Source organism: Anopheles darlingi, chromosome 3 (genome assembly GCF_943734745.1).
Source record: "Anopheles darlingi chromosome 3, idAnoDarlMG_H_01, whole genome shotgun sequence".
Lineage (NCBI taxonomy): Eukaryota > Metazoa > Arthropoda > Insecta > Diptera > Culicidae > Anopheles > Anopheles darlingi.
Genome location: NC_064875.1, coordinates 65,544,223 through 65,564,955, shown reverse-complemented (window position 1 = coordinate 65,564,955; position 20,733 = coordinate 65,544,223). Strand labels below are relative to the sequence as shown.

At 48.4% G+C, this 20,733-nt stretch overlaps 1 protein-coding gene and 1 long non-coding RNA gene across 2 annotated transcripts in view; both read right to left on the bottom strand.

Annotated features, from left to right (window-relative positions):
* Positions 1-10,784, bottom strand: part of LOC125955334 (uncharacterized) — a 62,537-nt gene extending 51,753 nt beyond the window's left edge. The window contains exons 1-2 of the long non-coding RNA XR_007469096.1: positions 10,674-10,784; positions 6,252-6,570 (exon numbers count right to left, since the gene is read on the bottom strand). This is a non-coding gene — a long non-coding RNA (uncharacterized LOC125955334). The remainder of the gene's footprint in view (positions 1-6,251; positions 6,571-10,673) is intronic.
* Positions 4,539-5,381, bottom strand: LOC125955330 (uncharacterized). The gene is made up of 2 exons (XM_049686451.1): positions 5,120-5,381; positions 4,539-4,978 (listed from the first exon to the last, which is right to left on the bottom strand). The coding sequence occupies exons 1-2, from the start codon at positions 5,300-5,302 to the stop codon at positions 4,802-4,804; spliced, it is 360 nt and encodes a 119-aa protein (XP_049542408.1). The 5' UTR covers positions 5,303-5,381; the 3' UTR covers positions 4,539-4,801.
* Positions 10,785-20,733: the final 9,949 nt, after the last annotated feature.

Genomic DNA, 20,733 nt, shown 5'->3' with positions numbered 1-20,733 from the left:
CCACCACACGTTTACTGCCACTGACGGAATGTAGTCGAGCACGGGTGTATGTCAATATGTATGTTTTTCCCATCCCCTCTTCGGTCCATTTTGTGGCAAACCGAGTTGCCTGGCTCGGCTTTTTATGAAACAATGGCAGTGACAACCGTGGTGGTGGTGGTGGTGGCATCACCGCCGTTGAATCACGATAAAATGTAAAAGTAGGACACTGATAGAGGCGCTAAGGTCTACTGCAGTAGCGGTTGATTCGGTGGAATCTGTCGAAATGGAGGACGATGCTGGAGAATGCTGCACAACGAAAGAGCCAATAGGGATGATATGTGGGGATGCCTTTATGCACCGAAATCGCTGATCATCGAAAAGGGATTTGAAAACGATTCAGCAAATGTCAGACAGCCAGCCAGCTCCCGCGTGACGTTACGGGATTCGTCATTCGTCAGCTCATCCAGAGGTACGGCCATAAGCTTCTAGGTATTCATATTCGAAAAAGGGTGATAAATGTTGCAGTTCTATGTTTGAGCTTCACCACAACGCGAAATATTCCACGCTCACACACAGCCAAACAAACGAACATTCCAATTTTCGGTTGAATAATGAATCGATAATCTGAGGATTCGCGGAATGGCATCGCGCTCCATAATTCAATTAAACGAATACTTCCCGGTCCCCGGTATGTACGCATGGGACTCGGGACATAGGGAATTGAATATTCCATAGGGCCTATTCCACGGGATCCATCAATTGTATGAGGAAACGTGTGTCACTCCGGAAGGGTGGACACTATGGATTCGACAACAGTTCGACTCGGATGTAACGGAACACGATAAGTATTCGCATTTTCGACGATCCTCCGTCAAGGATTCAATCAGTCCGATAGTCAGGGTACATTATACTCGGTAGGAGCAGTGCAGACCCTTGAAAATTGAAGTTAACGTTTGGAACTTTCAGTTTGTCCTTAGAAGATCATCTTTTGAAGATTCTCATTCGTGGGATTCGTGCTGCTATCAAACAGTATCAAACGCCGTTACTCACTTCAGATCAAGATAAACCAATATTTAAATAACCTCGATGGTTGCTATGATTTCAAGGCCCTCATACCCATAACGCGTTTCCCCGCAGGCTAGAATCGAGTACGAATTCGAGCAGTCCCTGCATAACATACAACAAATCCCTCCATAATCTTAGGTTCGAACCCTGCATAGCGAAATGGTCAATGCTCATTATGGAGGTCGTCACTCATTCTCGAGCAGTTCTGCGCCTGTATTAGTGTCATGCACGTCGTAGTGGTGTGCGTGTGATGGTACCCCCTAGGTTCATCCTTCCCCCGCCCCTTCCTATGTTCCTTGTACCCCCACCCCCCTAACCCTGTTTCGGATGCACGCATAAAATACTCCGAAGATTTAATTTCATTTTAAATTTTTTATTGACACTTTTTAACAACACTTTAGGTACATCACAACAGCTAGGTCGCAACACTATACTTACCCGACTCGTTTACCGCTTCCTTCGGTGGTCGTCTAAGGTGGCCGATCAAGGACATTCGGTCGCCCGTATACGACTTGCAGCTCACGACGCGAAGGTGGCTGAAAATACACAAAAAAGGATATTATTCACTTTTATAACACATAAATCACTGTTATCACTGCTCACAAGCACTTTTTACTTACCGCAAAACTATTCCGCTGCCCGAAGATGCACGTACAGAAAACGTTTTCGTTACGTTTTCGGAAAACGTTTAACATGGCTCGATTCTATCACTGACTGATTTTTTAACCACAGCCTACTCAAGATCCAGTACGGTTAACGCTTTAAACTCGATCGCATACAGATGCATTCGCGTTGAGCACCGCGTGTATTTACACGGATGACTCTCGCGGAATCGGCGAAGAGCGAGACGGGAAAAAAAATTTGTCTTGAGCGAAAAGAGGATAGCACTAATAGAAGCGCGAAGAGCGAGTAAGGAAAGGAAATTTGCCTCGAGCCAAAAAAGGATAGCACTACGGTGCTCATCGACTTCCCCATCCGAGAGGGGAAGCTGCCCGCTGGGTTGATACACTCGACATTCCCCGCATGCGAATCGCAGTTGGCTCCGGACTGACAGCCGACACGGGGAGCAGCCTAGAACGTTCAGTGATCAATCCACAGCCGAACCGCTCGTGTGCCTTTGACATTCAATCATTTTCGTCCGAAAAAAGAACCCTTTTCTACCCCCCTTGTCTCTTCCGATGTGCCCATCCTCATCTCCCGAAACCGAAACCGAACCACTCCCCTGTCATACACTGTCACACGCACACTCGTTGCGCGTGTGTGTGCACGTGCCCGGTTTCGGTGCGATCCCAGCTCAGTTTCGGTAGAAAATGAAAATATTAGTCAAAAGGATAGGAGAACCCTGACAGTGGCTCGCAGCCGCAATAGCAGAACCGGATCGTAGGGGCACAAAAAAAAAAGGTGGAAAATGAAAAGGTAAAACCCCAGTATACAAGAATCCTCATCATCAGTCCCGACCGCCAGGCACAGGCTGACAGAAGCAGCAGCAGCAGCAGCAGCAGCAGCAGCAGCAGTAGCAACGGACGTCACTGACTGACTGGCTGGCCGGCCGGGATGCCCGGGCCTGTCCTGTCCCGCGGACCGGATGGATCGCATTTCGAAATTCTTTCAAAACGAAGCCAAACAATTTGTGTTTTGAATATTTCAACCTCCGCTCCTCTTGCAACATCCTCGCCCGTTGTCCTGTGATGAAGCGGCGTACCGAGTGCGGCATCATTCGTTTCGATGGCGGGTAAGCGGCGAAAAGCTTTTCTCGCTCGTAGCACAAATGGCTGCTGCGTTTCATGTTTCGCGCGTCATCGTCATCTTTCTTCTCTGCCTCTGCCAGCATTTTCCGCGCCGCGGATGGTATTTTGCTAAGCGAGCAGCAGGCAGTGAAATGAAAAACCATTTTTCTCTCGTCCCTGCTTCCAACACAGAACCACTTCGCGGCCAGGTGGAAAAGGTGTGTTGGTAAGTGTATCGGCAGCCACGCTAAGAACTCGGTGTGCCCAGGGTGTTTTGTCGGGGACTGTGCGTTGCACAGGATTTCCAGCGCAAATCGTACGACCACCAGCCTACTTAGCATTCGATAATCACACAACCACGACGACGACGACGACTGCCGTACAGGTGATGAGCTGTAGCGGAGGAGATAGCGAATGGCCTAGTACCTGCACCAGCGGTCTCGCCTGAGAATTCACCCCAAGGCAGTAAATGTTTTGTGCCCCAAAAAATGTTCCCACGATCGTCGATGGATAGCAATGCAGCAAGAACAGAAAGCGGAGGGAAAAGTTGGAGTGAGAGAATCCAGTTTCGAACAGTTTCGAACGCGTTTTTTGGCGGAGGGGGCGGGGAGGCGGCACGTGCCAACAAGGTTTTCTCCGAAGCTGGAATTTGATATCTCTGCCCCCCCCCCCCCCCCCGCGGTACTAAGCGTTAAACCATGCGCCCGGGAATCTGGCTTCGATGTGATGCGACGAGGTTGTCGTACGAGCACCAGACTGCCACCGCGCGATGTGGTTACGTTCTTCTCGGAAACGGTCTGATCGCGATCGTGGGCTGGCGGCGGCGGTGGCAGCGTACTGGAGGTACTTGCTTGTAAGGTTCGTGGAATCGTTGCAAAGCAGCATCCTTCATCAGCGCCATATCACACGTGGTGGTACGATGCAGCATAAATTTGCTTTCAGAAAAGTCAAACAAAAGAAGTCGGAGCGACAGATCGGGGGTAGCATGCGAATTCGCTGCTTTTGATGCATTCCGAGAGGGGGGGACAGGGGTGCACTGGTGGGGTATGGTGGTTCATAAGGATGGATCGGTGCGCTTATAAGCGAAGAAACGGATCCGGTGTCATCTCTTTCATGCTTCCTTTTTTGTCTTAGAACCGATGCTTCATATCTTGGCAGCTGCGAGGAGCAGAAGCATATTCGAACGGTAGCCCGAGATGCCTTTCTCTAATCGATTCCTCCTTCTCCACACTATGCCATCGGCCAAACAAAAATCCCGAAAAAAGCGCATACTGAATCCGTAATATCCGCAGAAAACAAAAGAGACTCCGTAGCAGCAGCAGCAGCAGCAACAGCAGAAGCAGAGCTAGTGGGAGGACCAAGCATGGGTCCAACGAAGCGACAAGAAAACGGTGGAAAACGGAGCGGAAAAAGGATTAGCCAGCCATGGGAAAGGGATCGCTTCGGTTCGCTCATCCATCATTCCAGGGGATTTGCCGATGGGAGCACCGTGTGCCCGGGAGCGAAATTGATTTATGCTTACGTGAGACGGCGCGCATCCTCCCACGAATATCCCACTGCTCGTGGGTGGGTATGTATGCTTTGAACCACATTTTTCCATTTTCTTTCCGATTATCAATTATTCTCTCATTTATCTTTTCGTCCTGAGGGGAGGGGGGGGAGTTCGGCGGAAAGTTCTTACAGTGGCTCACACAGTCTTCCCTCGCCGGACTCGTTGGCCACAGCACAGGAAAGTTACTTTCCACCGTACACAACCTTGACGGTGGAAAGGGCCGTTGGCTCATCTCTTCTCTTTTAAGATTCTTTATTGTTTTTAAACAATGCGTTTTTGCAGACGGGAAAACGGGATTTTGGAGGTAGCATGTGAGCGTTGCCAGCACACCAGCTGCTGCTGGCTTTCTCCCAAATCAGTCAGATGGAAAAAACAAACGTAGGAGCCCCGGAATGCTCTGGAGGGGAGGAGTTTCTTTGTGCGATTTGGCACCCCCCCCCCCCTCCCTCGGGCGCACACACTCGCGCTTGCTCCTTCACTTGCCATAAACCTCGATCGTGAAGTTGAACCGCTGATACGGTTGAGAGGTGAGCTTCACGGTGACATTGGCTTGATTTATGCCACCGGAAACAATCGCCGCGTAACCGCTGCGCCCGGCCGGAACATTGTCCCGTGCGTAGATGGCCGTGATGTTCGGTGGCCGGTAGGCACCCTGTACAAAACAAAACCCGTGAACCGAGGTTAAAACACACGCACACACACACAAGCGTCAAAGTGGGCACTTAAGAGATGAATTTAAAAACTTTTCCAAACAGACGCTTCTGGCGGATGCTTTATGGCAATTGAGACCTACCGGAGCTGGCAGGTACCGATAGATGCTGCTCTTCTGTGGCACCGGGAGCGAGTTGTTGACCAGCACGGTGTAGTCCAGCTGGCGATCACCGGCCACCCGTCTACCCCATTGGCGGCTTTCTCCGTAGATCAGCACCACGAAGAGGCTCAGGAAAAGCACCAAACAGCTGGCGATCGGTTTCATTGTTCGACTTTCGATACCATACACACTGGACAACAACAGGCACTTGCACTGGCACTAGTGTCCACCAAAGCGAGAGAGAGCAGCCGTTCTTATATGCGGAACGCGTGTTTGGCAAACGCACGATGTTCCGCTACAATCTTGAAATCATACACTTCACTTGTGCCTCCACTCCAGTGGTGGTGACGCTATACACATGGCCTCCGTTTCGGACGTTCGGGAGGAGACAATCTGTTACTTTATCGGCCGCCACTTGAGTGAAATCATTTGCTGGCAAGATTGCAAGAGTGCTGAGGTGACGCAGTCTCCATAACAGGTGCCATGTGTTGTTTGTGGCCAAGGGAAAGAGGAAGAAGGACAGTTTACATGTGTTTACGTTACCCTTTGCTGGAGTGTCTGCTGTCCCTCTGACCATCGGGCAAGCACCATTCATGAAGAGGGGAACCAATGACTCAACAAGTAAAGCGAGAATCGTAAACTTAGTATAGCCTGGCTGGCCATTGCAACTTGTTGTGGATTTTGAGTGAAGAAGATAATGGGAATCACGGTTACAAGTAGTGAAGGATGTATTTGTGTTGATTCAATTTAAAGACAAGTAATTGCGGTTGCAGCTAATTTAAATTTTCCACTAGAGTTATGCCTTCGATTTGATGTAACAGAATGCCCCAATTATTAAAGAGTGTGATCATTATTTTGCTGTCTGTAGTTCACGATTTCTCATTTTCAATCTCTCACAAAAACCATTTTTGGTTTAAACAAAATCAAGCAAATGCCAAAAAGACAATTAGTGATTGAAAAGGAAGAAAAGGGATTTTCCGATAAATCAGCCACAGAAACCTAATATCGATAGCATGCATCAGAATGGTATTGAAGTACAGGTTTATTTTAAACAGTAAACAAATGCTCAGTATCTTTTTTGTGTATTATTTTGGAAATTTGAGAAGGGTCTTACTTTATATCCTACGCCAAAGCCGTCCGTAAGAAGAATAACACTATCGTGTTGCGTTGCTTGATGGTTGCTCGCCGAATTAGAATTAGATATATTTTTCACTGAGAGCACATTCCCCACTTCCTATCACTTTTGAAATACTAACATTTATTAACTTCTACACTGCAAGCGCTCTACTGGATTGAGTAACAGAGAAAACTTTTCCTTTGCCTTTCTCAAAGCACTTTTTTCACAATCTAAATCACTTTTTAAAATCTAATTCCGTCACGATCAATTTCACCAACGCTGTAACTCACGTTTTCATTCACACATTTATCACTCACTGCGAAAAGATGGGAAAAAAACAATCGGGTTGATGATAAGATAGAATATACTAAGGTGAAATGGAGGACACGCAAACCGTGTACGTAACTTCCGACTAAAGGGGCGTTTGAGAAAAGACACCAACTACCATCACCCTGGGACGAACGGTCGGTTCTTCACGTGTCAGGCCTCGTGCGATTGATTTGCCATCGATCGATTTGCTTACGTAACGCGAGCCGAACGCAAATCAAAACGATCATCGCACAGTGCACACGAGTGAACGTTTTACTCCGTAAGATATTGTCTTTTCGTTACCCTGGGGAGGACCTTTCGCCCAAGGAATTAGCGTGCGAGCAAGAGGCACAGGACGGAAAATAAGACCGAGCCATCCAATCCAATTCCCGCATTATTCGTTGCGTGGCTTGTTGTCCCGTTCCGAGTGCGGAGCTCGTCTCAGGGAGAGAGCCTTAAGAACGATTTAAGTCATCATTATTTATGCTACCGATTTATGCTAATTAACTTAGAGGTTTCCTAACAGTGGCGCCTCACTGGCCGCGTGCCCTCCGCAAAACCATCACGAATGAGTGGAGCTGCTGCTTACCGGACCGATTTCCCATTTTCCATGGTGGTCGCGGACTCGTCTCGCTTCTACATTAACTACGGCGCACACGCTGCTGCGCCTATGCGCCTTCCGTTACATTATTTAATACCCGACGGGCCGAAAGAACTCGCACCACTTGACTGGGGGACTGTCCTGTCCGATGGCGTACCTAAGAAGCGCTTTTCCCGCTTTTCCTTCTTTACCCCCGAAGAGGAAAGTGCGAATGAGAGAAAGAGAGATTTTTTTCTGTTTCATTTTCGCTTTGTATGCAAAGTATTTAAAAGCATAATTCCTACTTATGCTCAAAAACCGGCCAGAGATTCACATCGCGTGGTACCACGACACGCCGTGTCGGAGTGTCGTGGTTTGGGGCCAGGACTTTGGCATTTAACGATGCAAATATGCTCGTAAATTATGACGACAACCACGACGACCAACGATGCCGAGGACGACGACGACGACGAGTGAAGTGAACAATTATCCAATTTGGAAACCCATTTTCGCATACCGAAACCGGGGCGGTATTCGTAATCTGCATAATTTTTGGGTGGAAAGCGAACCAGAGAAGTAAATGTACTTCTGATACGCGGTACGAGATTTCGTGGTTCACCGCGTGTTGAATGATTTACTCGGGAAACTGTTTGGCCAGCAGAAGCAAAAAGGTTTGGGCTCTTTTGAAAGTGAAAATTGCACCCCTCCCTACCACCTCGTGGCCACCGTTCCCGGGGGCTATTAAAGCGAAATGAATCGAACTCATTACGCCAATGATGGATAATTAACAACTGCAGTATCGGCACAAAATGTGATCGCGCGCGTGTGTGTGTGTTACGCACTACCAAATGACCAAATTAGCATCTGTTCGGGAGGAAATTGAGTCAAAAATTAACTTTTCCTTGTGCCCCCCAGCTCCACCCGGTAATTTCGACCCTATTCATGGTTGATGATAATTGACAGGCAGAGTGCATTCGCCGCCACTCTGGCCACTGGTACGGTCCGGTCCGGTACTTCGAAATTGCATAAAATCAGAGAAGAACTCCACTGGACTTCCCCTCGAATGCATGCTTGCCGAACGTTCGAGAAACATTTAATAATTGCAAAGCAGCGATCCGTCTGTTCGCCCTTTGAAGCGCAAAACGTTTCGTTTGGTTTCGTTTTCGGTGCCGTAAAATGGGTAAATGGGGGCAATCCGAGAATCATTATTTGCCAAGGCAAACATCATCATCATCATCCTTCAACTTGCTCGTTCCCTTGGCTGCAGAAGGCTGTTGTGCAATGGCATGAGTTGTGCGGTGGAATGTGCAGCGAACTCGAGCAACAGAGCAGAACAGGCTGCATGAAATTTAATGAGAAAAACGGCACAACCGGCGCAATGAGTCTGGGCCCCTTTTTTCCTACTGTTTACTGCACACCAGTAGTAAAGCAGCGAAAACTTTGCTCCATCCTTCCTCGGCAGTCGGCAGTAAGTAAACGGAACGTCCGGCCACCACCAACCTTCGCCCCGCGGGAGAACGGGCTTCCTGTTGCACGATTTTACAGCTGCATCTGCCACTTTTGCTGTATGTTTTTGCTTCTCTCTGATGGTTCTTTACTCTTTTTCTATTTTAAAATCCTCTTCAAACTCATTAGTGGCCGGAGCAGCTACTCCATCTTCGTGGTGGAAATTAATTCCTTTCCCCCGAGTGACCACCAGCCAACAGCAGTCCTGGCAGTCCTGCTGCAAGCAAACACCAGCCTGCTTGGCGCTGGTCATGGAGTGAAGGACAGGGCAAGGCCCTTTATTTATTTTATTTAACATTCTGCCAACACTTTAACACCGGAACGCCTACTGCTACTGTTCCGAGAATTCCATAACAGCCAGCCAGCCAGCCAGCCAGCTGGCCAACCCCAGCTAGCTAATGTTTCTTTCCCAAAGTTGCTGCCGTAAGGGGCGATCATCAATCATAGTCACACGGGTGGCGGTGGTCGCATATGGCTTTAGCGTACGATGGAAGGGATCCAAAGGGAAAGTTTGACTTTCTCCCCTTCATTTCACCGAGGCCGTCGCCCCCGTCCGTGCGGGGGAACCAGCAGCTCCGAGCTGTACCGTCGTCAACGAGGCACGCGAGGAGACATTTTTGGTGAAAAACGCCGTCAAAGCTAGCGGCCTACGGCATTTTCACGCTCCAGCACGCTCGTCATCTCACCCGTGATTGACTTTAATTTCTTAGAACACAATCTCAGTAGCCACCGGATTCTACTGCTACTGCATCAACGTTCAGCGCTCGACCTAGAGCCGTGCCTAGAGGACACAAACATGCAAACAGCGGATGAAGATAAGAGGGGTTTGCGATTTGCGCAAACCTTCTCTCCGGTTGCGGAATGCGAAAAACTAGTTCAAGGTCACGTGCCACAACAACCACTGGCACACACATCGCCGAAAAACTCTCGTGACACACACGGCTATCACTACCACCACAATCACAAAAGGGAGAAATGATGCAATTGTAGGAGAAAAGGTCAACAAGGGAGGAGGTATTGCAATGGCGCTGCGTCCTCGTGCTGCATACATAACAAGTGAATGAGGTGGTGACCTCAACCTCGACCGGAAGCACAGATGTACGGATGGCAATGCGCTATTGCTTTCGCATACACACACACACACACACGCTCGCGCACTTGAAACAATAATACACTGACCCGATGGTGACGCATTCCATCAAAACAGAGAGAACGCTACCACGGTCACGCTAGCGGATTTCAATGTCACACACACACACATTGCCAAGGATACGCCGCGTCCCATTTAGCCGCGCGGAATGTGTTTGCATGGCCTGCCTCGGTCCTGTCATGGCACACTCACGGATACTGGCTGACGGAACCATTATTATGTAGCAGCATTGCGTCACTCTGCTGCTGCTGCTGCTGCTGCAGCTGCTACCGCCACCCGCAGGTACACAACAGAGTAATGAGCCTTCGGGCCTTGCCCTGCCCCGGGCACACACATCGGGAACACGTGACCAAAAAACCGCAAAACACTGGGTGTTTCCTTTCTCTTGGTACGCGGGCGCGCGGTAACCAAAAAACACCAACAACCCCGGTATGTTGTGGAACGATGTGCTAAACGGTGTATCCTTAGAGCCGTATCCGGATCATAAACGTCGCATGAATAATCAGTTTCTATCTGTTCACGGCAGGTCGTCAGCAAACCGGCGGTCGAGAGCGAAAGACAGAGAAAAAGAGAGAGAGAGAGAACCGTCATCACGTTCGTTGGTCGTTACGTCCGTCCGGACGGCAACACATCTGGGGTATCCTTTCGACCACGACGAGCACCATGCGTCTCCATTCCATCGAGGAAAACACGGATGCTGGGGCACGTGCGCGCGAAAATTCCATTAAAAGTGCGTTCCCTCCGTCGACGGTCGATTCGGAACGAGAAGCTCACTACACCACCACTGATGTACCGCGAAACGTCACTTCTGACGAGGGAAATTCGCGAAATTTCCCATTCAGCGTCGTCGTCGTCGTCGTCGTCGTGTACACACCGTTAAACACGAACACGAGTTGCAGTCGCATTCCCAGTGCACGGGAGCAGCACTTCAGCGAACGGTGGTTCCCGTGGAGTAATGCAGTCCTGTGATCCGCACCAAATCTACATCTCGACTAAGCGAACGACGCGATGGAGGACATCATCCGAGTGAGCATCGCGACTACTCTGCTTCGTGATCTATGCGGTGAGAGCGACGGAGAGACTTTCGGTGAGCTCTCGCTGTCTCTCTCTCTGCTAAGGCATAAAGCATCGGTTGTTTTTGACATTTTTGGTCAAAGCACAGCAACCGCGTTGTTGCTCCTTCTGTTGAAGCATCCTCTCGGACTCTCTCGATGTGACAACGAGCGGGTTTTGAAGTAATCAGAGAGGCCAAACATTAACCCAAAGAAGAGAGAAATAGAGAGAGAGAGCCTCAACCTCTGATGTGATCACGTGTGCCTTCGACGGTAGTATATGACGTTGGTAGTCGAACGCGCGTAGGTGTTCGCCACTAGGAACAGAAGCATTGGGAAATGGATCCGAGAGCAAGAGCGCGAGGCTCGTCGTTCTCGTGAGTTCCAGCATAGCGTGGGAGATGTAAACAAATGGTAAGCACGGCTACAGTGCACTGGCACTGGCGCGTGAGTTGCTCAGCTGTGAGGCAACGCATATGTGAGCATACTTTTGGCGCTCGATTTGCCCACCAAACAATACTCCCTTAAAAATAACAACTCTGCTCGCGGCTGCCTCGAACAAACCAAACGATGGGAGGACATGCGCTTTGGCAATGCGATGCGAAGGGGTGCGAAGAACCGAAGGACCGAACGCATGTTTCTCAGTATTGGTGCGTAAAGTTCGAAGCTAAAGCGTGATGTGCTGCTCCTGGATACTACGGTGGAGTATTAAGGGTTAATGTAATTCTTATCAATTAGTGTTACATAGACCGAATGCTATTCGAAGATTTATCTCTTATTGGAGTATATTCATATAGTTGGAATTATAAGCATCACAGTTTTAGGATGAGTTTGTAGCATATCTAAGCTATTGAACTTTTAGGAATTTAATGCTATTTAATTACATTTGTCAATGCATAGAAAAACAATCCTAATTATCTATTGCATTCGTTGGACAGTGGAATCCAATTTTAGGCAATGCTGCCACAAACTGAACATTGTACAGGAATTTTTGTTAATCAAAATGCCTTTCATTTCGTTGTAGCAAACCAACAACCACAATCGGTTAGTGAAAATGGATTCCCTTTACTGGCCACGTTCGAGCATTTACAAACCATAGCCGCATCATTCGAAACCGCGACTGGCCAACGAAATGCCAACAATTTCTCAATAAATGATCGCGAGCAATCAACTAATCAAGCACCGTACCAGCAGCATCCCAATGGAAGGGGGGGATATCGCGCGCAAACCAAGGGGCAACAGAATCGCTAGATCCCCGTCACGGTCTGCGTAATGCTGCTTGTTGCAGCCAGTCAGCGTATTAAGATGGATAGAACAATCGCTTGGATTGCTAGGTTGCGAAGTCCCACACCGCCGGCATCGTTTGAAAAATGATCCTTCGCCCTTCTTGGAACACTTTGGAACGGTACGGTATGATTGGAACCTGTGCGTTCGCACACACACACACACACACACACAGGGTGGCTTAGAAGAGAACGTCCCACTCTCTGTATGCGGGGTGGGATGTGCTGTGCTGAGTGGAGAAGCATGAAAACACATTCATCTCGTTTCACTTTGACTTGCTGACAGCTTCACAGTGGACATGGAGCACCTAACCTTGTGTGTGTGAGTGTATGTGTGTGTGTATTCTACAACGGTGTATGCTCGCTAGAACGACGCCGTAGAGGTGAAGAGAGGTGATGATGTGAATGAATCCCGAGACAGACTCCGACAGAACGCGTTTCATCGCTTAACCTGTTCTTCGTCCTCACCGGTCACACCGGCTCATCTGGACGCCTCGATACGGGCCCAGTAATCATTGACCGTAACACCTAAAGTCCTACGCACCGACCCACCGACCGCCCTGTTCTGTTTCCAACAAGCGAATTCAAGCGAAGCGAAACTCAAAATTCTCGGAAAGAGTCGAAGGTTTTCGAAGGTAAATTGACTGGAGGTGGACCATAGGTAGAGCACCCCTGGACTAGAAACCGTTTTCCCACGCTCGAACAAATCTGTCTCACTGGGTCTCATGTGGGACGACGGTGATGACGACGACGAACAACGAAGTCTGTGGAATCCATGTGGATCTGTCGAATGAATGAAAAGTCCCACAGCCGATGAGACTGAAGCTTCACATGCTTTAGAGAGAGAAAAGAAAAAAGGAGGGAGGGGAAATCCAAAACGTCCTTGAACTTTGGCAAGGTTTGTCCCGCGCAAGAGCAAACGCCAACACCAACAGAACAGAACAGCCAGCAGCAGCAGCAGCAGGAGCAAAGGCAGTCCATGGGACCTCAGTAAACTCAGGAGAGATCACCATCAGCAGCAGCAGCAGCAGCAGCACCAGCAGCAGTGCTAATAAATAGAGGCAAGATTAACGAAAAGTCGAAGCAAGAGCTTTATCAGCTGAGGCAAAACGTCGATTAAACGACTCTCGCTCGTTCTCTCGCTCTCTCTCTCTCTCTCTCTCTCTCTCTCTCTCTCTCTCTCTCTCTCTCTCTCTCTCTCTCTCTCTCTCTCTCTCTCTCTCTCTCTCTCTATTTCTCTCTACTTCTACGCCACGTCAGGACTACAGTCTGCGCGTTGGCGCGATGTAATACCCGAAAGAAGAGCCTAGAATAGGTGAGGAGACAGTAGACGAAGCGTAACAAGAGGAACGGACAGCATAAATGTTGATCACGTCCCAACCATTCACCCGTAGACACACACACACACACACACACACATACGCAAGCACCTCGAATGGCGTTGATAATGTTCGCTGTGCGTATCCCAACGGCCAGGCCTCCGGTGTATGGAGCATCCTCACGAGCATCATGCTGTCTTCAGGCGGCCTTCTTCTCTAGGCTCCTGCTCCTCATCTGGGCCACATATACGCGCCGCAGGATGTTGTATACTTGGGTTCTATATAGGCCCACAGCCCCAGATAAAGAGAAAGGGAAAGAGAGAGAGATAGACAGAGAGAGAAACCAACTCGTGGGGTATCCTGAGCCTGATTGCGATGTAGGTGTGGGTTTGTGTCAAACACATGGGCGTCCCAGCTCCTTTTCTTTATGCTTATTTATGCTCATTTCTGCCTACGTCCCCCCCTCTCCCATCACGAGGTCCCACACCCCCGATTGTTCTCGCGTTGATTGTTTCTGGACCTGCAGGTCCCCGCACCCGGGGGTGGATTCTCTCTTTTCAATCTCTATCTCTATCCGGGAACCAGGCGCTCCACGGGGTGGATTACAACACCGGTTTCCTGCCACGGATTCACCCCACCTCCCCCCACCCCAGGGGTACGGCCTTAGCGTGACCACAATCTTGAGACGAAGGGGGACCACATTCCACCTAGTGACGGTTGCCAAGGGCGGCAGCGGAATGTAGCTAATGAGATGGAAGGAAATTGTGCTGCGTCCCGGTACCAGCAGTGACTTCGAATTTCCCTTTTTCACTCACGGGGCTCACGGGGCCTTCGTCGCCTTCGACACCGCTTCACTGCTTCGACTTCAAATTTTCCTATTTCCAAGGAGCCCTCGGTGTTTTCCAAAGAAATTCTATCAATAGAGAGACCTCCCTACGCGTGTGTGTGTCCGTGTCCTACATGTGTCCTCGATGGAACCGCTTTAAAGGTGGACGACTCCAGTGGTGCGTCTACTTTCTTCCCTAGGGGGAAGGATGAGCGCATAGGATTTATGATGGATGAGTGACGCACGCGTTGAACCGTGCAACGTGCGGTGTTAATGGATGTATCGCCAGAGATACTGCTCCTGTCGTTACGCCGCTGCTCTACGCTCCATTTAACCGACACGCGATGGTACGATGACACCACGATGCAATACTTAAAGCTGGAGCTCGAGAGGATGGAGCTTTAACTTCAATCAGGGAACAGGCCTGTGGGGGGGCCAATCGGTGATGCTGATGCTCGGTATACCATCGCCGTCCCGTTTCTGTCCGGAGGTGCGATGGAATTAATTTCATATCCGGCCATCCGGGATGATGCCGTTGGCCCTTCCCGTATTCGTATTCGTACGGAAGCGAAGGAAGGAATCGGATTTGCTTTTGCGTTGCGGCAGGAAGCTTGGGTTTGGGAGCCAATTGATTGATGAATGTTTCGATTATTTACGATGAATCGCTGGAATCTGTCTAGCTTTTCATCTTCGGTTCAGGCGGGACGTGATCCGGTTGTTCATCGCTCATGGCTTCCTTCGGATTGGAGCTGCCTTGCAAGTAAGGGAGTGTGTATGTGTTTAGATGTCTTAGTTCAAGGTTGTGGCTTTGAATCGAGGAGCCATTGCGTAGCGAGACTCCTTTTACCATTATTCTTGAATCATATCCAAGCTCATCCAACGGCTTGCTAATAGCTTTAATCGCTTCAACTCAAACCATATTAGCTCCATGTGTACCAGGGAATCCTTCAATACTAAGCAAATTACTGACAATTTTCCATCGAAATGTCGTCATCGATGAACGAGACGCATGCACACTAGAGGTTCCCAAGGACGATATCGTGGAATTGGAAAATTCCAATCACCAGCACCGGTAGGACTCCCTCGAACAGGCAGCATGATCTTCGATTGACTTCCAATGGCTAGTTGAAGCTGTAGCAAAGTGAAGCGACAACGAGCGACACACACCACACGGATGATGGTGATCGATCCATCCCAAACCAAGCCCAGGTGTCGGACATCGGGAGGTGCTGTGGATGAAGACATAAAAAGTATCTTTTTTCCATTTGCCTCACCCTGGCAAGGCTTCCCTCGGATTGGCCATCTCTCGGCCAACAGGCTCTCGTCGAGCGACACACAATGTCGGTCTCGTCGGTGAGGGTCTGAAGCTGAACCCTGGCCGAGGACAGCCGGGCACTGTCGGGCTGTTCCCTGTCTGCTGCTGAAGGCTGATTTATAGATGGTTTTATGTTGCCAGCCGTGAGAAGCAATTTATCATTTATCAAAAGGGACTCCTCCGCTGTATGCTATGACCGAAGGGCGCTACCGAGAACCGGACCGACGGTAGAGGACAATCTGAAAACGGTAGGGAAGCGAGGGTGTCTGTGACCGTCGTGTGACATGATTTTCATTCCACGCAAGCCACGCAAGCCACGCAAGCCACGCAAGCCAGCAGAAGCGGATGGGGATGGACCATTTTCAGAAAGGAGGCCACTCCAGAAGTAGATGGTAGATGATTAACTTACAGCAGGGTTGGGGCGATGGTCTGGAGCAAAATGTTGCTTTCGAGTGTAAAATGATCTCTTCATATTGGGAGCTCCCCGAATATCTTGATTCGTTTCGCAGACGGATCTCGATTTTGCCCAAGCGCTGTAACGAAAAGATTTGAATGAATCGGCATCGGCCGCTGCACGTCTGTTGTACCTTCCACCAATACGATTACGAAGGGATTGAAATTCTTTCGAGATTATCCACACCCAGCAATCCCTCTTTCAGCCCCACCCCGAAACCCTTAACAAGTAATCTGTCGAACCGATCATTGCACTGGCTACAGGTTGGAGCCTTTTGTGAAAGCTCTTTGATGCCCCTCGGCAAACGATCCTTTCTTCTCCTTGCCCTCTTTCCCTTTCTTCCGATGGAAATACAAACTTCCTCCCGTCTCTATTCTTTCGACGATAAGGGTAACGAACCACGACGACAAAGTTGGAAGGCATGGGACTCGGGATAGACTTCACCTGCCAGCCATGCCGATGATGATGTTGATGATGGTGCTCGGATCGTAAACCGATTAGCAAGAGTTGTTTCACGGAAAGTACGTCAACCTTTTTGAGGGCTCAAGGAGAGTTTAACGGAGTGACGGCCGGTCGATGCCTCGACTTTGGTCCGGTTCAGCATCGTTTCAACATCGGCCAGTGGCCTCGAATACGTTACATGAAAGCTCTTCACAATTCGAAGGCAACAAGGACCAATCGGAGTTCACGAACACATGCTATTGACGCAAATAAATGTTTAATGATTTTTTGCACCGTGATCATTGATTCGCTGTTCATATATAGCATGATACATTTTATCTTTTTTTATCATAATATTTTTTATCATCCTTTGCATTGTTTATCAAAACAATCTTCCTTCCTCGGGAAAAAATATCTCGTTATCACGATCGAGAGCTTATGCTTATGATCAATCTACCAGGAGGAACACGGCATTAGTATTAACCAAGAATCAGTCAACGTTCATCCGTTCACATCTTTACAACCCTTCTTCCTTCCAGCTTATTTCCCTTTTCCGGTCCTTTAATAACCTCCTGTACCGTCCTGTGTTGGGCCATCATCAACCACAGAACAGCGAACTGAGGGCGAGATGAGATGATTAGCGATGGTTCACGTGGCACTTGGTAACTTTGTTTGGCGATGAAGTAATTCATCTTTTAGTCATAGTAGCCGCTCGCTTGCTCGCTTGTTCACTGAACCATCGAAATGATGCTTTGCGAGACAAGACCAGACCGTTGCCGGCGCTCCGTTGCACTCCGGGTAAAAAGCAAACTACCATATTTCTGCTTTCACCGGGCGCAGAGAAACTTTTCCATCATATTTCCTCTTTTTCTCTAAGCAATGGCATTTACTGGGCGCTAAAGACTGCCCATCAACCGTGGTGATGGAAGTCACAAGAAAGGCGCACTGGACGCTGGACCGAAGTTGAGGGCAGTGATAAAGGGACAATCACTTTTCCAATTAAAATGGAATTACTTTAAAGACATGGAAAAAAAGGTGATGCACAGGGTATGGGAATATAATAAGGAGGGACTAAACAAAACCAAAGTTTGACTCTCCTATTCACTACCTTCCTTTGAGTCTCGTTTTTCTTTTCTTCCTTTTACAAAGAAGAGTTTGTTTAAATCTTTAGTATCAACTTTAATTACTTCTAAATGGCTCGGCAGGATTGAAAACGGCTGTCGCAAAACAAATAAACATTGATACGCCTATTTTTTAAGAATTTGATTTAGAAAGGATTTTTTTGCTTTTCCCTTGGTACGGGCTTGTTCGTGGGGGATTTCCGCGAGACATTTTCCTGTCCTGTCCTTTGAGCCCTTTTTGAGAAATGCTTTAGGGTTCCAGTTCCAATTTAACTCGCTAAATGTTTCAAAAATCTATTTCTACTTCGATTGCAATGCTATTTTCTCGAAATATTTTGGAAAATGGCAAATCTGCGGTGGAAAACGTAAAAAAGAGTTTTTCCTTCTCCCCAAGCAAGCAAATTATTTGGACCACAAATGTTTCAAGCAAACAATTTGTTTTTCATGCTCGCCGGTAGAGGACGCTAGTGTAATTTAAAATTCACAACGGTTTTGATTCCGTGGCAGAAAATTGCGAAAAAATAGTGAATTTTCACGATTTTCTTCGTAAAAATCACTGAAATCTCATCGATAAGTAACAAATTTATCCAGCTCATCTTCTGGTATTTTTCGTAATCAACAGGTTTTATCAATGCCAGTATATCTACCAGTATGCGGAGAGTAGGACTCGGTCAAGGCAAAACTAATTTCCTTCATAGCACGGTTTAATGAGCTGTGCCGTCTAACTATACCATTTCATCGGCATATTGTATTCAGTACAGCCAATTATAAAGGCAGTCAAGTAATAAAAATCTCGATCTGCTTAGCAGAACATTTCATAATACTGTAATTAAGTGATTGAATGCCCTGGATTGACTTGCGGTGGTTGTCTACAAGCTGATGCGCGCTGATGGCCATGCTCACTTCTTAATTAGAATATTATGTTTAATTTAGTGAAGGTCAACAATAAACAATGTATCGTTTCTGGTGGTGCCCATTGATAGTTTCGTCTTCATAACGATTAACATTAACACCAACCAAAATTCTATACGCTTATGCAAAATAAAATGATTTATCACCTTGAAATGTTGGATCACTAGACTATCACTAGCTTTCGTAACAATATGAACTTTTTACTTTTTTGTCGAGTAATCGCGCCACAAACTCCCCTAAGCTGGCGGGTAATATTCTTCTTGATTGCGAGTTCCGATCTTTTCGCCAAAGGTTCACCTTCAACTGTCTAACAATGTGCGTTCAATGTGCAAAATCAATTCACCGCCATAAAGCGGACAGCATGGAATTCGGCCAACGGAGTGACTTGGAGCAGTAGGACGATGCCGATCGATTGGCATGCAAAAAATTGAATTGAAAGCCTTTTGAAAGCCTTCTTTCAAATCTAGGTCGCCGTTGAAAGTCGCATATTTGCAACAAAAAGCTAATGAATGATAAAAATAGAAAATCATTTCAATTGCCTTCGAGGCTATCTAGAGCTGCATTCTAACTAATCATTCTATTTTGATAATTCCTCTAAACCGCAAACAACCACCGTAGCCACCAGACATTGTAAGGTATTTCGCAAGATTGCTTTGTCTTGCCCAAACGGAGCGCACAGTTGGGATAGAGAACGAGATCTTGGCGTTGATAGTACCAGCAAAACCTCAGGCATTCCGTTGGTGGCTATTAGAATGATGCAACATTACCAGGATATTGCCGCATAGAACACTACGAACTGAACTGAAATACCAACGTGTTCTTGGACCAAATAGTTAAGAAGCCTAGAGCGAGTCTGTTGTGGTTGGTTCTGTAAATTGATCCTCATCTCGCGCTTACCCTGTCATTCAAGTCTACAGGCCTGCCGCTCACAGTAAAAGTAGTAAACGGTTCGCCCTGAAGGGTTTGTCAGGTTGTCAGGAAGTCAATCTGAGTCTTCGTACAACCATAATGACCAGACAGTGATAGGATTTTGACAGACTTTCCACTAGGCAAAGGTTGGTGTTGATCAACCATTGAACTTCTTCTCCGTTTGCGTCTTTCGTCCAGCGTCCATGTCTTCACTTTCTTCTTCGCGATCAATTGAGTCATCAGCCCGAGACCATCGGCGACCGTTTACAACTCTCGCAGCTAAGGGGCTTGCTAAAGCGGGCGAGCGGCCGGCCGCCGGAGGGTTGAACTTGGGCTACCTCTTTCGTTCCACCTGACCACTCAAAATGGCCACAGACCGGAGGCCGGTAGGTTCGGTTCGCGTAAGCCAGGCAGCCGAGCCTCGGAGGCCTAAGAGGCCGGTAGCGCGCGCGTGCTTAACGACCTTAACCTTGAACCTGATCGGCAAAAACCGTGCTGAGCCATAAACGGTGGTAGCGATAATAGTGGATGGCTGGTGGTGGCCACCTTCGTTCGTGTCGCGAGTCGCGAGACAGAAAACGAAGGGTTTACAGGTCGCTGATCGTGATCGCGAGGTGACGCCAGGCCCTCGAAACCGATCCTTTCACTTGTCAGCGACACACACACACAGACGCACATATAACCGGCTACCAGCCAGTCGTCGGTCGGTATCATGCAGCCAGTCACCACCTTGTCTCATCGAGTCATCGCACAATTGTATCTTCGAAAATGGAGCTTCTCGATTGCCGCCGCACAGAACGCAGCCAACAATTAGTCATCAATGTGCTGCTCGTTGCTCTTAATTAATAAAACATTCGCTTCGCCGAAATGGACGAAATCATTAGTTCCAGATTGTTCGCCATGCGCCAGGGGACGACCTCCAGAGGTCCAGAGGTCCACCGTAACGCACGAGAACGCGCGGCGGCGTTCCTCGAACGCGGCGTCTCGAAAAGGATCTCCACTTCCAGCCGATCGTTGGAGCGTTGGTTTCAAGGTGCTTCGGTGCGATAACACGATCGCGATCGCGGGCCCGCAGTCGCCGTTGTTGGTGACATAATATATATATTTGCCTTGGAAGGCAATCCATCAGCATCGCACTTTCGGTGCCCCCGGTGTCAATCGTTCCACCACCGTCGTTCCATTTCCGTGATCACGCCGAGCGGCCATGGACACCCACGGTGACGCGGTTAGACATTTGTTTTCACCCGGCCTTCCGTCCGTCACGACATTTCGGATGTTCCTCTTTCGGCGCATATACATCCT